The sequence below is a fragment of the Daucus carota genome, chromosome 3 (assembly GCF_001625215.2).
Source record: "Daucus carota subsp. sativus chromosome 3, DH1 v3.0, whole genome shotgun sequence".
Classification (NCBI taxonomy): domain Eukaryota; kingdom Viridiplantae; phylum Streptophyta; class Magnoliopsida; order Apiales; family Apiaceae; genus Daucus; species Daucus carota.
In genome coordinates this window covers 202,256-218,845 of record NC_030383.2, presented here as the reverse complement: position 1 = coordinate 218,845, position 16,590 = coordinate 202,256, and the positions used below count along the sequence as shown (strand labels likewise).

At 33.7% G+C, this 16,590-nt stretch overlaps 3 protein-coding genes across 3 annotated transcripts; 2 read left to right on the top strand and 1 right to left on the bottom strand.

Moving 5' to 3' along the window:
- Nucleotides 1-2,939: 2,939 nt before the first annotated feature.
- Nucleotides 2,940-8,480, top strand: LOC108210829 (uncharacterized). The gene is made up of 8 exons (XM_017382249.2): nt 2,940-3,185; nt 3,267-3,382; nt 3,468-3,543; nt 4,296-4,324; nt 4,609-4,702; nt 6,436-6,525; nt 6,621-6,813; nt 7,913-8,480. Exons 1-8 carry the CDS (start codon nt 3,039-3,041, stop codon nt 8,284-8,286), a joined length of 1,119 nt encoding a protein of 372 aa, XP_017237738.1. The 5' UTR covers nt 2,940-3,038; the 3' UTR covers nt 8,287-8,480.
- A 4,283-nt stretch (nt 8,481-12,763) lies between these two features.
- Nucleotides 12,764-14,366, top strand: LOC108211512 (protein LHCP TRANSLOCATION DEFECT). Its single transcript, XM_017383134.2, has 2 exons — nt 12,764-13,173; nt 13,968-14,366. Exons 1-2 carry the CDS (start codon nt 12,859-12,861, stop codon nt 14,223-14,225), a joined length of 573 nt encoding a protein of 190 aa, XP_017238623.1. The 5' UTR covers nt 12,764-12,858; the 3' UTR covers nt 14,226-14,366.
- Nucleotides 14,367-15,063: 697 nt separating this feature from the next.
- Nucleotides 15,064-16,433, bottom strand: LOC108211866 (fatty acid desaturase 4, chloroplastic). The gene has a single exon (XM_017383577.2). It carries the CDS (start codon nt 16,225-16,227, stop codon nt 15,286-15,288), a length of 942 nt encoding a protein of 313 aa, XP_017239066.1. The 5' UTR covers nt 16,228-16,433; the 3' UTR covers nt 15,064-15,285.
- Between the last annotated feature and the right edge of the window lie 157 nt (nt 16,434-16,590).

Sequence of the window (16,590 nt, the reverse complement as noted above, 5' to 3'; positions counted from 1 at the left end):
TAAAACAAAGAAAATTATATTACTGCGATAACTCGTTCCTAACCGCCCACGTCGCCGCAATCCGAAGAAGGTGTGTTCAAAGGGCAGGATGTAGTCAACGCAGGTTAATGACTCGTGTTTACCAGAAATTCCTCATTTAAGATCAACAATTGCAATGATCTATCCCTATCACGATGAAATTTCAAAGATTTTCCGGACCTGTTGATCAACACTATAGACTCGTTAAATACATCAGTGTAATGCGCGTGCGGCCCAGAACATTTACGACTATCACAGACCTGTTATTACCTCAAACTTCTGTGGCCTAAAAGGTCATAAGCTGGCCGTGAAGATGTACCTCCACATAGCTAGTTAGCAGGTTGAGATCTTGTTTGTTAACGAAATTAACCAGACAAATCGCTCCACCAACTAAAAACAGCTATGCACCACCACCCATAGAATCAAGAAAGAGCTCGCAGTTTGTTAAGTTTCCCCGAGTTGAGTCAAATTAAACCACAGCCTTCACTCCTAGTGGTGCCCTTCCGTCAATTTCTTTAAGTTTCAGTTTTGCGACCATACTCCCGCCGAATTCAAAATTTTGATTTCTCATAAGGTGTCAGTCGAGTCCTAAAAGCAACATCCCCTGATTCCTGGTCGGCATCGTTTATGGTTGAGACTGGGACGGTATCTGATAGTCTTCGAGCCCCCAGCTTTCGTTCTTGATTAATGAAAACATCCTTGGCAAATGCTTTCGCAGTTGTTCGTCTTTCATAAATTCAATAATTTCACCTCTGACTATGAAATAGGAATGCCCCGACTGTCCCAGTTAATCATTACTCCGATCCCGAAGGCCAACGTAATATGACCGAAATCCTATGATGTTATCCCATGCTAGTGGATCAAAATACTCAACCTGAATCCGAACCAACTACTCATGGGTAATCTGAACACGAACCGACTCATAGTTATATATTAATATATTTTTTCTAATAATAAACAAATAAATATCATTTTCATTCAAATAAAATATTTTCTATTAAATTGAATTTTTTTTATTAAATTTAACTTATAAATAATACAATAAATATATGTATATAAATACGTAAGATATTTATATTATAAATTCGTAATTTCGAGTCAATTTCGGATAATCAGATAATGACACTTTTTTGTGTCGATTTCGGGTGACCCGAATTCAACCCGAACTTAAAAAACTCTAACCTAAATTCGTATTTTCCGGATTGAATTCGTGCAGGTTGTCGGGTTGAATTTAATATTGTCACTCTTATCTACATTTACTTATTTTTTTTAAACCTGTATGAGATAAATTTTTCTATTATTTATATCTTATGTTTTTAATAGTATAAAAGTCAGTTTACTGTTAATTAATTTAGATTAATGTTTAATTTAATACCGATTTAGTTTTTTATATTAGTTTGAATTTCGTAAAATTATATTAGTTTTTTATATTATTATGTATTTATTTTAAAATAAGTTACAGCGTTTATGTAAAAAAAAAAAAATCAGATTCCAAATCTAAATACATATTATAATTTTTTTTTTTACATCATTGTGTGCGTTAAGAATTTATTTAAAAATATAATACATAAAATTTGAGGGGTCACAAAGCGTAAAGCAGCTGTTAGGAACTAATATATACACTGTTACCTCTGAAACAGTTAAAGTTAACGGCTGTTTTTAACGGATGTGTGGGGCAGAGTTACAAACTGAAAGCTAATTGAAACTTAGAGTTGCAAACTATAACGTTTCAAAATGTGGGGTCTAATTTGCTAATGGGCCAAAGTCCGGGATTACAAAGTGCAATAAGCTAAAAAAGAGTAAATTACATATTGTGTACATGAAGTTTGGACAAAATGCAATATGTGTACTTGTAATTTCATTAATACAAAATGTGTACCTCAGGTTTTACATTCGTGTACAACATGTGTACTTTCGTTAAGTTAACGTTAAGTGGGTAATCCTAAAATTAATGAACCACACATTATTCACGTACACTCACATATATATCAGTAAAAAACATGTTAGCGCATTTATTTAATAATTAATATTTGATTATATTTAAGATAGATAACATATTTGATTTATTTATTTATAACTATGTGGCGAATGGATCTTAAATCGTATGTTCAAAGTCAACAAACTCATCTAATTTAGATGTAGGAATATTTTTATTCAAAAATACAATTTTTATACAAAGAATGAGAAAGTATAAAGTGGAAGTTTTTAATAGTAACAATTTTATGTTTAATTAGTTAGTGCTACTTTTTTCCTTTGCCCGTTGGCTCGGTTGGTTAAAAGAGGGATAACTATCCTCCTGGTCACACAGGTTCGAATCCTACGGAAGGAGAATTTATCCTAGACCAGAGCCTAACATGTCGCTTAAGTGTCTTGGTTCACGTGGTTGTTATTGCTTGAGCCCGTGGATTTTACCCGGTGCACACCCGAAATGTAACGGCTGCGGATTCTCTACGATAAAAAAATGTAACAATTTTCAAATTTATTATAATCAATAATCATATTATAGAATAATAAATGATTTTTAAATAATAATATATGAATTAACTGACCTTTAAATTTTTAGTCATATTTTTTTTAATATTTTGACAAAAGAATTAAAATTATTATCTCTAAATTTTTATACATAAATATATAAATTTAATATTTTAACTATCTAGTTAATATTATCGAATATTAATTATTAAAAATAAATGTGCCAGCATGTTGCTTATTGTGCTGCGTGAATAATGTGTGGTCGTGTGAGTTTAGTCTAACGTACTTGACGTCGACTTAACAGGAATACACATATTGTACACGATTGTAAAACCTGGGGTAAACAAATTGTATTAATGAAATTACAGGTACACATATTGCATTTTGTACAAACTTCACATACACAATATGTAATTTACTCGCTAAAAAAATATGATTATATGAGAATAAATCGGGGGAAAAACCGGGTAGCAGCCGGCATTCTCAGTTTTGTGCAAGTCTCTCTGCCGCAGACATCACAATATCAGTGGACATAATAAAAGATTGTTATGGATTCAGAAATCGGAAGCCTGGAGGAGGCGAGATTAGAGTCACTGATAAAAGAGCTGAGGGTTGAATATGGCATTCTTGATAAATTGGTTTACAAAAACAAGAATCAGCATCGCCGCTCCTCTTATTTCCAATATCTTCTCAAGGTTTGGTTGTTGAATTAGTAAACGATCTTGTTACATACCCATTGCTTCTAATTACCAAGTCATTTTAAATGCTTCCTGCAGGTAAGAAGGGATTTGAGGCTTTTGCTTCAATCAGACAACCTGGAAACTACACTGAACTCTTCTTTTCTAGTCGTCCATGGCAAAAGACCCAAGCAAAAAGTGCAACTTCTTGAAAGGTACTTAGTATTTTATCTTTCATTCTTTCCTTTACTTTTCAATTTCTTGTCCTTATATTAACAACTTCTATTATGGATACAACAGTTTAAAGAGAAGAAAATGTGATGGAAAACATACTTTTCTAGATCAACTTTTAGCAAGCGCTCGATTACTATCACAGGTTTGATCATCTTCTATCTCCTATATCGTTTATCCCAAAGCCTTCATAAAATTTACTTCTGTTTTTATTTCAAAATATTTCAGTGATTTAATTTTCTACTAGTAATTTAACGTCATTAATTCATTATCAAACTACTGCCTACTACTTCCATTTTTTTTTTTTTTTTTTTAAATATATGTTTAATATTATAAAGGACTCATCGCATGTACTGCCAATATGAACACTGGAGGTTAGATGTTCTTAGTCTTCTGTTATTTAGTTTAAATATGCTCGAGAGAGTTATGATCGTGCTAAATAATTCTGAGCTGATATAGGCACTTCAAGGACCTTCTAACACCAGTGATATTTGGCTTCTACTAGGTAGACACTAAAACTGGCCTTTTCTTATATTTTTTTTATCTTTGTGATTGCAGCAGACCAAGTATAGTCTCTTTTTGTATCTATAATGTTTAGGAAATTACTGGTTCAAAATAGGTTGCCCTATGGTAACTAGGGCCTATAGTTTATATTAGATCTTGACGAGATTATACAACGGAAAGTCATGCAAGTTTATAAAGCACTCTAGAAAAAAGTATATTTCTTCCCTTACTAAGATCAAATAGTTTAATTATTATATGATACTGTTTCTTTTAAAGAATTAAAGAAACGCGTTAGCAATACCTAACTTAAAAAAAATCATTAGCCAGAGGAGGTAACAAGTTTGTTCTGCATTGATTTTCAATCACTGTAACATGTCTATCTGCTCTGTGCAGATTATTGAGCCGATGGTGAAGGCAGCTATGTATCCTTTATTTAATTATTGATTTTTTTTGGCCTCTAGAATTTTAATAGAAGACAATTAGAATTCTATAGCTTTCTGGAAATCATAAGTGTGGGATGTTATGAATGGTTGAGCTTCTTTTTCTGTTGCTTACAAATTAGAAGTCTACAGCTCCAGTGTATTTCTGAAGGAAAAAGACATACATCTGTGGAGTGTTAGCATACATTCTCAGTCAGTTGTATTGTTTAGAATCTATTGCAACAATGTATGCACCATCATGTTGTTTCCTGATTAACCACTGACAGGGAGATATCTGCTTTGATTGCTCGATCATTTTTCATGGGATTTTCACTAACAGTCATGGCTTTGCTCGCTCGCCTTCGAGTTTTAGTTCAGCAAGTAAGCACGGTGTTGCCTTGAATATGATAAAATAAAAAGTAGTCTGCAAAGTGGTGGCTGAACTTTACATATTGTAGCATTTGGATGGCGGATTTTCAGGACGCAATATGGAGACCATATATTACTCTGGTCTTTCAAAAAGCTGGCTAATTGCCAAAAATAATGGCTGGACTTTGCTTTTACTTTTTGTTGAAGTGTCTGTCAGCCACTTTTTAAAAGATAAAAGCAAAGTTTGGCCACCAAATTAGAAGTTTGAAAATTTAGCCACCAAAATGATATACAAAATAAATTCAGCCACCACTTCGCAATTTACTCTAAAATAAATTCAACCAGGTTCATTGCTTCTTGGCTCTTGCATAGTTTGTCGAACCCTGATATTTTTTAAAACCATTATCAATTATATATAAACTTAATTTATTAAATAAGAAACAAAGAATTATGTAATTGTAAGTATAATAATGGGCATAGGCTTGACCTGTAAGATAAATATTTAGTGATATTAGTTGTTAGTGGACTTTTAGAAAATGTAAACTTTGCATATTATAATCTGACTCATTGGACAATAATAACCAGTTGGTTCACGCCGAGCTTATGGTGGTTAGTGGTATGTGTCTTTCAAGGTTTAGGTCATGATTAATAGGTACAGACACAATTTATGGAATTTATGTCGAGTAATTTGCATGGTTGAGGACCGGTTCCATGATGCAGGAGTTATGTTTTGGGTGCATGTACCTTCTATGGATTTGACTCGGCATACTAAAATTTTGAACAAAGATGAACGTGAGAGAAAGGAAGAAATCAAATTATGTCTTGCACCTAGAATTTAGGCTCATACACAGTAAAACTTGGGGTTTCATATCTAAAAGTATATAGGAAATTGATCTTCTTCAAGTCTACCTTGCGCTACAATGTATACCGCTGTTTGTAAAACTTGTTGCTAGCTTCCAAGCACATTAACCTAAATTTTCCTGTCACCCAGACTGAAATACTGAATCTAAAGAGGCTTCTAATATAATACAATTAATAAACCTTCGACTCTTGACCAGATACATTGAACTTGACTACGGTGAGGAAACTTGAAAAAAGATGTATTAATATGAACATAAAGTGGGATATTCAATACCCAAATTCTGCAAATGTAATAGTCTTGAAACTTCTACCAAATGTTATTTTTGAATGAGAGTCCTGTAATCCTATATTGCATCACTTCACCTTCATCATTCATTTGGAGAAAAAATATATCTAGTTTGTCTGTGAAAGCATTAGTCTTGTATTTACCATAATATGTCATTTCAGTAATCAGCATTTGAAAAAAAAAGTGAGAAATTTTAGTATATTCGCCTCTTCCTCATAGGGTTGCTTCGTCTTATATGTTATACAGAGGAGAAGGCCAATTTTATTTTTGGAAAGTGTGAATGTAAATGACTATGGAGTGTGGTCATTGTTAAGTTTTTTTTTGTGGGTGCTGTATATGTTGGATCAGAGGCCCCCTACATGTTACCTTTCAAAAAATGAACTAGGCACTCTATTTTAATTACATAAAGATGCAGATTGTACACCTTCATAACCGGCAAGTCAGCTGGATATAAGTTTTAGTATAGTTCAATCTCCTCTTTTTTTTTTTGGGTGTGGTGCAACAAGAATTTTGGTTGTCTTTGCTTATCGTTGCCTGTCAGAATAAGTATTGAGCCTGGGTTGCTTCTCCTAATTGAAACTGTTTATTTTCTTTCCAGATATTGCTCGATGTTGTTTCAGTATTTAACGCAGTTTCTTCTCTCTCGAGGAAGGAACAGTCGGTGAAACTAACTCAAGATGGACTTGAGGTATGTCTGCATTATTGCAAATAGATTAAATCTTATGGGTTCAAATTTCTGTTATCTGTTTTTCTTGGTGATCCAAGTGCTTAAACTTTGTACAGGTTTATAGGGATCTTTACCCTGCAATTGAGCAATCTGTTTACTTGGATTGTGTTTGGAAGACAGATAAGTTTGTGTTATTTGAGAGTATCAATGTACCTGTGAACAAAAATCAAGATGCGAACCTGTTAGATGTTTATCCAGGGGAATCTGCAGTTCAGTATCAACGTACTGAGACTTTGCTAGGAGATACAGGTAGCTAAGGTTTAACTTATGCTCTTACAGCTGTATTTCTGCGGTTATTTTAATATTTTCTGAGCCCCTCTTATATGCTCGACGTCCTCGTCGAGTCCACAAACAAACTTATGAGACCCGGGTAATTCCTTTGCACTTTCAGCGGGATAGAGCTCTGATACCATTTATAACATCCCACATCGGTTAGATAGAGAGTATTTGGGCCCTATATAAGCACAAGAAAATAACTAATGTGTACCAATTTGCTAGCACTTTTGGGCCGACCTGGGGTGGGTTGTTGGGTCCGGTATGCATCTAGTTGTGGGCTTGTGATGTTATAAATGGTATTCATAGCCAACTCTCGAAAGCTTGACTCGTCAAGTTGCCGGAGGTGGGACACGAAGGCTGGCTAGAGAGGTACAATATGGACCTATGGGCAATCTGTTTCGGCCTGACGAGGACGTCAGGAATTTAAGTGGGGGGTTTGTCACACACCAATCCCGCATCGAGGAGTGTGGAGACTTTAGTTCGTTTATAAGCATAAGTACTACTACCAATTGCACCAACAAATCATGATCTTTTGGGGGCTTGTGGTGGGCTTGTGTATTACTCAAGTTGTTGCGGTTGCGCTAGTGTGTTTCAGCTTATTTTCAGATTCGGAGTTCGGGACTTGACCCGATTTTTAAAAAGACTCGGGATTTGACCCGGGTTGTCACAATAACCAAACCGAGCATACGTATTATATCTCACTCGGCTGTTTACATGAAAACTCTTGGCTTATGTTAAAATCAAATTGGACAGTATTGAAAATTTTCGAACATAATGAAAAGGTATAAATAAAAAGATCATGAATGTTTTTGGTGAACTGCTAAAAGTTATAAAAAGAAGAATTATTGGCCAAGTAGTGCCTAGTATATATGGCCATAGTCATCTATCAAGCAGAATATTTAGAGATCATTTTGCATGTTTACGTAAATCACAGTGTGTGTAAACTGCCCGCAGCTAGTTTACAGTTTACCAAACTGAACAAAAGATATAAGGACGATAAAGGCACTCACTTGTTGTCTAATTTATGGCATTTTTTTTTTTGGATTGCTAATTATACTCTTTTATGTGGAAGATGAACCGGTAAAAGTTGATCTAAGCTTCACTTGTGAACATGAAACTTCTGACATCAAGGCAAATAGTCTATGTCTTCTGGAAGGTTATACTGATAGGACCTATGAAGGTAAGATAGCTGGGGATGCTACTGAAACACAATGTTCTGTAGGCGCCGCAGAGATGTGTAGCAAAAAACGATTGTCAGACAGTGCCTTTCTTAAAGATAAACCTGAATCAAGGAATAAAGTGGCTTTTGTATCTGTAAAGATGCCTATACCATTGGCACCAGGTGCAGTCGTCCCTGTCGAAGATGTTGAGAGATGTAGAGGTAGCAGAGAAAATTCAACTTTCTGTTTAATTGCTGATAGAAATTTGAAGGGAAGTCTGTTGTAAATTTTGGTTAAATTTACTGGTGAATTAAATGGTCATGTATACCAGATTTGTCACTCTATACCTTGTGTTTAGATTTCCAAGCTTGGAATCTAGATTCTAAGTGTCTTAAAATCATGTTTTTGATTTATTTTTTAAACACTATTGCAACTATGCTTATGCCTATTGCTTGTAGAATGAAAAATTGGTTTATACTCTTTCTGTCCCCCTTAGTTGTATATGCGGCACACACTTTAATACTTCTCTAAAATATAGTTTTATAATTTATTTTTAAGATTTTTTTTCTGAATGAAAATTTAATATATTTTTATTCAGAAAATGAAAATCTTAAAAATAAGTTATAAAATTATATTTTATAAGGATATTAAAGTGCATGCCGAATAATGAATGTATAAAATTTAATGGGAAGGAAGTACTACAATGTGTTGTCTTTTACCTGGACGTGCTGACAAGCAATAGGTAAAATTAGTGAATGATTTCATTAGGCGTGTACGGAGAGACGATGAATGATACTCCCTCTGATTCTTTATACTTTTCTCATTACATGAATGGCACAGGTTTTAATGCTGATTATAGCATGAGTAACTTTGTACTGAGATCATTGACTTCTACTATCAGACATTAATTAGATATGCTAGCAGAGAGGTCAACTTTAGCTAAAACATACGTATAATCCACCACTCTGCTGCCAACCAATGAGAATTCAAGACTAAATTTAAAGCACCAATCAGAGATCAAGATTAGTCATGCACAGATTAGCAGGCAGGGTAGGTGGGGTGATGGTAGGTTTTTTTTTTTTTTTAATAATTGTGTCAAGTTGATGAGATGTGTGTATATATTTAGTGGTCCAAAATAGAAAGGAGAAAAGTATTTTGAATTACCTTAAAAGGAAAGTGAAAAAAGTATTATGGGACGGAGGGAGTATGGTTGTGATAATGCTACTGACTATTCACTTTTGAATTATGACGGGTCAATTTGACAAACCTTTTACAATTTTGAGGGGTGATTTTGAGCGTTTGAGCGATGACTCTGATTTTTCGTATTCTCGGGACCAAAGATTGACTTCAAATCATGTAGGAACTGACATAAACTTATAAACCCAAGTATTTATAAGACGGATCCAAAACTGAAGACTTGTAAATTAGGGGCCATTTGTTAATGACTTGACTGAACAGGACGAGGCGGTTCCTTTGTTCAGATCATTTGGCTCGCTGCTCTTTTGCTGGACGAAATAAAATTAGCTGGACGACTCGATAAAAGTAGCTGGATGACTGAGGTGAAGAAATGGAGGTGGTTTGGTCCAGCAGCCTATTCTATACTCTACTAAACATAGTTACGTTCTTTAATTTTTTTTTAATTTTTGTTGAAATTGATTACTTTGCAAAATTTCACCGTTAAACTTTTTTCCTCTTGTTAACTTTGAAAACTTTGAAATTAAGTAAAATTTATATTTATGATTTATAACTTACATAAATATTGATAATTAAATCTAGATTTGTGTTAAAATAATAAAATATATTTTAATTTGGTAACTATTAATAAATAAATAAATATGTTAACAAAATGATTAAATTATCGATGACAAACCAGATCACAAGTATCAACCGAGTGATCAATAAATTTTTGATTTTTAATAATCTAATAATGATCAGTGACTAGTCGATATCCATATATCAACTCAATAACTATCAAAATTTTAATATCTTGGTACAGATTTTAATAAAACTAGCTTATAACCCGTGCAATGCACGGGCGGTCAACATATTTATTATTTTATCGTATATTTTTTAAATTTACCTAATTTATTGTAAAGTTAAAATTATGATAGAATAATGTGGTTAAATAAATATTTTATTTAACAGTTGGATAAACTCTTCATAATTAAGTCCGTCAAATGGCATATTAAAAATTAGGCCAAACATATATATTAATGAGAATGTAAAATATTTTTTTACATGTTATAGTTTAAGTTGGTTATATAGATAGGCCCGTATTTTAGCTCAAGAATCGACTGATCAAATTTTTAATGTTTCGGCTAAAAGATAATTTATTTTAGTTTAAAAGTATAACTGGTTATATAGATTGGTCCGTACTTCGGCCAAGTACCGACCACCCGACCAATATAATAATACTCCCTCTATTTTTTATTATTTGACGTTTAGTCTTTTGGCACGCATCTTTGGGTATAAATATGTCGTCCATGTCTGTATTAATTGTAAAAGGTTGATTTTTTAGTTAGAAAATTTATAAAAAGATAATATATTTTAATCAAAATAATAATTATCATGTTTCTCAATGTTATTTTAGAAGATTGAGTTTTTTAGTCAGAAGTATAAAAAAGGTAATATATTTCAATTGAAAAGAATGATTGGTTATGGATAGGCTCTGAATAATTGGTTGTATAGATAGGCTCGTACTTTGACCCAAATTAAAAAAAATAATTGGTTATATAGATAGGCCCAGAATAATTGGTTATATAGATAGACCCGTACTTTGACCTAAATTAAAAAGAATAATTGGTTATATAGATAGGCCCGTATTTTGGCCCAAGTACCGACCGACCAAACTTTTTAATGTTTCGGCTTTAATAGTATAGTATAGATAGTATAGATATAGTATATTGAGTGTGATTAAATAATTCAAGTGGTTTTACTCAAAAAAAAAAAATAATTCAAGTGGTTAAGGACAAAATTTGAATTTTCTTATAATGACATGCACAAGTTTATAAGGTATATAAGTCTAATTGTAGAAAAAAAAATTATTGTATTTCTTATGTAATGCTATTATGTAAATAGTATTTTTTTAAAAACAATAATATATCATTAGGTATAAAAAAAAAAAGAAATTTCAAACAAATATTATCATTCAGAAATTTGAAAAATTACATTTGTCAAATGACATCACTCACTCATGGTTCAGATTATCAGTGGTTCAGATATAAATAGTCCAGAAGTTATGGTTAAGACTAAACAAATGACCCCTTAGTTCTGAATTATAGTTTCAGCCACCAGCTATGTGAAACTTTATGATTTATGGAACTTGTTAGGTCATATTTTCCTATATTACTCTCTCCGTCTCAATTTATAGGTCCATTTTGGAAAAAATAATTGTCCCAAAATACTTGTCCCTCTCTTCTTTCAATACAAATTTATCTACATATTAATTGTGATTTTTTTGAAACTCAACATTATTCTCATTTCTCAATGCACTAAATCGCTATATTTATTGTGATTTTTTTGAAACTCAACTATATTCTCACTTATCAATGCACTAATTAATGATAAATAAGATAAGATTCTATCTAACCAACTTTTTTTTTAATATGTGTGTTTATTCCAAAATGGACCTATAAATTGAGATGGAGGGAGTAATTTTTTTTACTTCAGTAGTTATGCCTGAGCTTCATACTCATATGAAGCATTGTATTTCAGTGCGTGATTGGAACTTTAAGAACACTCATGGGGTGTATTAGATTGAGATTTTAAAGTATTTTTTCATTCAGAAAATCTGAGGGTATTTTTGGGATTGTTTGAAATCCATTAAAATCTTGAAGTATTCAATTGGGATTTTAAATTATGCTATAAAATCTGGTGATATTCAATTGAGATTGTTTAAAATTTATTAAAATTTGATGGTATTCGATTGAGATTGTTTAAAATCCAATAAAATTTGATGGTATTCAAACACTGATAGATTTTTTTGAATTTCATGAAATGATGTATTTTGTTAGTATTTTAAATTTTTTGAAATTCTACCAAAATCTATGGGATTTTGAAGCATTGTGCTTAAATCTCATAAAATCTGCGACATTTTATCAAGAATCCGCACAAAATCAAAATCACATGCAATCCATTAAAATCCATACGCTAAAAACGATCCATTAAAATCGAATACACCCATATAATTTTTCACAAAAAAATTTCATTCACTATAAAAAATTGAGTAAACGATTGAGAGAGGTAATAAATGTATTAAATTTTTTAAAATTTAAGTTGTGAAAAAATCAAGATTTTTAATATTAAAAATATTCATTGCTACAAAGAAAACCAATCATCTTAAATAAGTAAACTCATTTCCATTACAGTACACTGTTCATTGTTTATCATATATCATTAACAAATTAAATAAAAAACTGTACCGCCCCTAACATCTCCTTTGTATAGATATATTTTTTTTATATAATTTGAAACTTAGTTCTACTTCTACTATATGCGAAATCATAATCTGCGAAATCATAATCTAAATTTCCTTCCGAAAATTTTGAAATCAGAAAAAGATAATTTGGATTTCTTTTCAAATGTATTCAAAAGTAAAAGGAATAAGTTTATTTTTAATTTAAATTGTTTAAAAAAATTTAAAAAATATAAAACAAAATAATCTGAGGCACCAACAAGTGCAATTAAATTTAGAAAAAAGTAGTTGAAAATATACAATTTTAGAGCATGATAAAAATTTCGTAATTAAAATATGTTCCCAATATTACCGAAAGTTGATCGGGGAAGATAGAGATAGAGCAGGAGTTTGTAGATAAGAAAAGAAGTGGTTATTATAGACTGGGTTTTATAAAACAGAAAGATGGTGATGGGCAGCTGCTCAGTGGGAGGAAATGTTGTACTCCAACTTAATCAACATTCATATGCTAAACGTCAAGTGTTTCGCAGCAGCAGCAGCAGCAGCAGCTTTGTAATTAAATCAAAGTTTGTGGGTACTATTGACAAGAGGTTGGGGTGGTTGAGCCTTTCTAAAATTGGTCTTCTCTCAACTACAAGTGCTTCGGCTTCTGGAGCCACCTGCTGGTTTAAGTTCGGCAAAAATGGTGTTGATGCTGAGCAAGCTGGTATCTACGGTAGCCAATCTCGTAATGATTTCGACCGTGATGACGTTGAACAGGTGCTTCTTTTACACATATTTCCACAATTTCAATAAATGAGTCTTATTTTGTCCTCAATAATCACCTCGCTTAATCCTAAATACTTGTGTTTGTGTTTGGTCGGAGAATGAAATGGAATTAGGAAAAATTAATGAAAATAATAGAGTTAGGAGGGAAGTTTTGGAAAAAAAGCCAAGTGACCGGAAAATTGTTATGATAAAATTTAAGAAGAAATTATATATAGGATGAAATTGAGCATTCTTTGTCAAATTGGGGATGTGATTTTCAATATAAAATGTAGGCAATGGAATAAAGTAGATAATGAAATTTATTAACAATTGCCTTTAATATATTCAAATTTGATTTCATTTCTTCCAAATTTATTCACCCCAACCAAACACAAACACAATATTAGTGAAAATCGCTCTCCAACTGATACACCCTGGCTTTGAATGGAATCAAATTAGTGTTTTTAATGGAATTTTGCATAGAGTAGTTGTGTCACATTTACAAACTCATGTTTAAACTTTCAAAAAGAAATCTTTTAACTATACAATCAAAGCATTTAAAATCGTGTGTCAAAGATCAAAAGGTCATATATAAAATACAGACAACGGGGGAACTAATATGATAAATCGCAATATAAGTAAGAGTACAAACTCCAAACTACCCCATAAAAGCAAGTCGCTTTATTTGACTAATGTTATCCGTAGTTTTTCTGGTCTTTCTAATTAATTGGTTCTTATTTGAGTCGAGCCGCATATATGCCATGATATTCTTTCAAGAGAGTTAAATTTCTTTTATTTTGTATCAGTACTTTAACTACATGGGAATGCTTGCCGTTGAGGGTACATATGATAAGATGGAGGCTCTTCTAAATCAAAAAATCCACCCGGTGGACATTTTGCTGATACTTGCTGCCACAGAAGGTGACAAGCCAAAAATTGAAGAGTTGCTTAGGGCTGGAGCTGATTACACTGTCAAAGATGTTGATGGACGAACTGCTCTAGACAGGGCTTCAACCGATGAAATTAAGGACTTCATACTTGGATATTCAGTTCCAAAGGCATGAGCAGTCTAAAACATTCTAATCTAAGCAGTTGCCCTTCGAAGTTTTTCTTCAATTAACATACTCAGCATATGCTTTGATTACAATTCTTCATCCTTAAAATAGACATTCAGGATCTAAATCTAAATACACGTTTTTTGCATCGTTGTGTGTGTTCAAAAACAATTTCAAAAATGTAATATATAAACAAGATACTATTGTTTACATGTGCAGTTCTGCTGCAGAACCTTAATTATACTAGAAATAAGACTGGGGTTCTCTAAAAGTTCTGAAGATTAAATACCAACCAATCCAATTAAGGAAAATAAAAAGGATTATGAGTATTGAGAACAAACCCTTTTCAGATGGGCTTAGACAAGCCACGGAGGTCTAGTAGGGTCGGGATGGCTCTGAGAGTAGGGTCGGATGGCTCTGAGGGAATGGGGTGTGGCCAAGTGAGTCTAATAAGTCGAGGTGGATTGTGTAGAGAACCATTCCATCTAAAACCTTAAGGTTTTAAAAGAGGCCCCTTTATGGATCTCATGCTTATATTTCAACACTTCCCCTCACTCGAAATCCCATAATTTGGGTTGAAGAGTGGATCACGGGTGCCCATCTTGCCTTCGTGTCCATTTTAAATTATGAGAATATTGGGGTGGCAGGGGCTCGAACCCGAGACCTCCCGCATACCTCGCTCTGATACTATGTAGAGAACCATTCCATCTAAAACCTTAAGGTTAAAACCTTAAGGTTTTAGAGGAGACCCTTTTATGGATCTTATGCTTATATTTGAACGGTTTGAACGGAGGCAGGTATTGAGGTTGAGCAATTGCACCTATATATGTGTGATTAAAAAAGAATATGAGAGGAATGAATATTTCCTTAATTTCATCCATATAAGAAAAAACAGCATTCACGAACTTCATGTGCCCAGGAAGTTTTTTACAACAACGTCGAATTCCTCCCAACTGCGTACAGATATTTATAAATTCTCGGAGTGATTGAGATCTATGTATACATAGAGGGTACATAGCAGAAAACAAAACAATATCTGTATTAACAGAGTATGATGAGGAAGTTAGAATTAATGAGTATGAATTTCCACTTCAGTCCACTCAACATCAGGATCACTCCAGGACCTGGGTCTAACTCCAAGCTTAAAGAACAATATCATTTCCAGTGTTTGAAAGACTTGAAGTTGGTCCAAAATTTGGTTCCAAGCTCCGCTGACAATGCAATAATTGTTGTTGTAGGGCTGGCGGTGGTGAGCAGCATGTTGTGACCGTGATACCAGAACTCCGGCATCCTGCAGTGCCACAACTAGCGGTGGGAGTTTGCTTTTTGTACCATGAGCCCAGGCATGAAATTGCTGGCTGAACATAATACATCCGGAGCATGTTCCAATGAATCCCAGCAAGAAAGGATGCTGACGAAAGACAAGGTCTAAGGGCAAGACAACAAAAGTTACTGCACTAGCCAACGAATGAAGATTGTTAGCAAACTGACGTTCAGTGATGGTCCATGGGAACTTGTGGTGACCTTGAAATGCATCGATTTGAGGACCGAACATTGGAGTAGAGGCATTCCCGTAGTTATCGATGCCCCAGTGGTAGACTCCAGAGGCGAGGTCAGCTATCAGGTAACCTAGAAATGAAGCGAGAAGAGGTTGGAGCCATATATGTGACGTGGCTGCTTCAGAGATACATTCTGCCAGGGAAATGATGACAACGGCGCTTCCACTTGCCACCCATCCGCGGTGTGACCACGTGGATTGTAGACTAGGATCATCAAGTATTACTCTTCTTTTGGGTCTGGCTGGAGGAGAGGCGGCCAATACTGCTGGTTTAGTCTGTGACTTCTCTAAGGCCACCTCTACTGCTGGTTGATCAATATTTAGCTGTTTGGCGTTACGGGGCTTGGTGATAACAGAGCATGATATACTTCTGGAGAGAGCTCGAGGCTGACGAGGAAGATGGTGACCAAGTGATCGGTAATGGAGGACGTTGTATTGAATTAATGCTGACATGTCTCTTACGATCGGAATTTAGCCGGATAAGATGCAATGTATATAAATATAATAAATGTAACTCGAATGCTCGATAAAGAGATCAAATCTGTGGTACAGAGAAAGAGAGATTGCTTTGTTATCAAATGACGACTAACTTGGCCTGGCCTCTGTGGTTATGTGGAGCAAGCTGCAGAAAATGGATGCGTGGGAGAATATAGTTCGCAAGAGCTCTATTAGAAACCTGTGTTGCACGTTTAGCTAAGATTTGTGTGGGTGTCCCAGCTAAACAAGCAGCAGTAATTTTTTTACATTCACTTTAACTGTGAGGACCACAGCTCTACACGATTAAAAGCTATATTATAAATAAAAATAAATATACTG

What these genes read in the sequence shown, in the direction of transcription:
- LOC108210829 (XM_017382249.2), top strand. Translation starts at nt 3,039, where the DNA reads ATGGATTCAGAAATCGGAAGCCTGGAGGAGGCGAGATTAGAGTCACTG. An exon ending in CCGATGGTGAAGGCAGCTAT is followed by an intron (nt 4,325 to 4,608) that starts GTATCCTTTATT and finishes AACCACTGACAG; the next exon opens with GGAGATATCTGCTTTGATTG. An exon ending in GACTTTGCTAGGAGATACAG is followed by an intron (nt 6,814 to 7,912) that starts GTAGCTAAGGTT and finishes TTTATGTGGAAG; the next exon opens with ATGAACCGGTAAAAGTTGAT.
- LOC108211512 (XM_017383134.2), top strand. Translation starts at nt 12,859, where the DNA reads ATGGTGATGGGCAGCTGCTCAGTGGGAGGAAATGTTGTACTCCAACTT. An exon ending in ACCGTGATGACGTTGAACAG is followed by an intron (nt 13,174 to 13,967) that starts GTGCTTCTTTTA and finishes ATTTTGTATCAG; the next exon opens with TACTTTAACTACATGGGAAT.
- LOC108211866 (XM_017383577.2), bottom strand. Translation starts at nt 16,227, where the DNA reads ATGTCAGCATTAATTCAATACAACGTCCTCCATTACCGATCACTTGGT.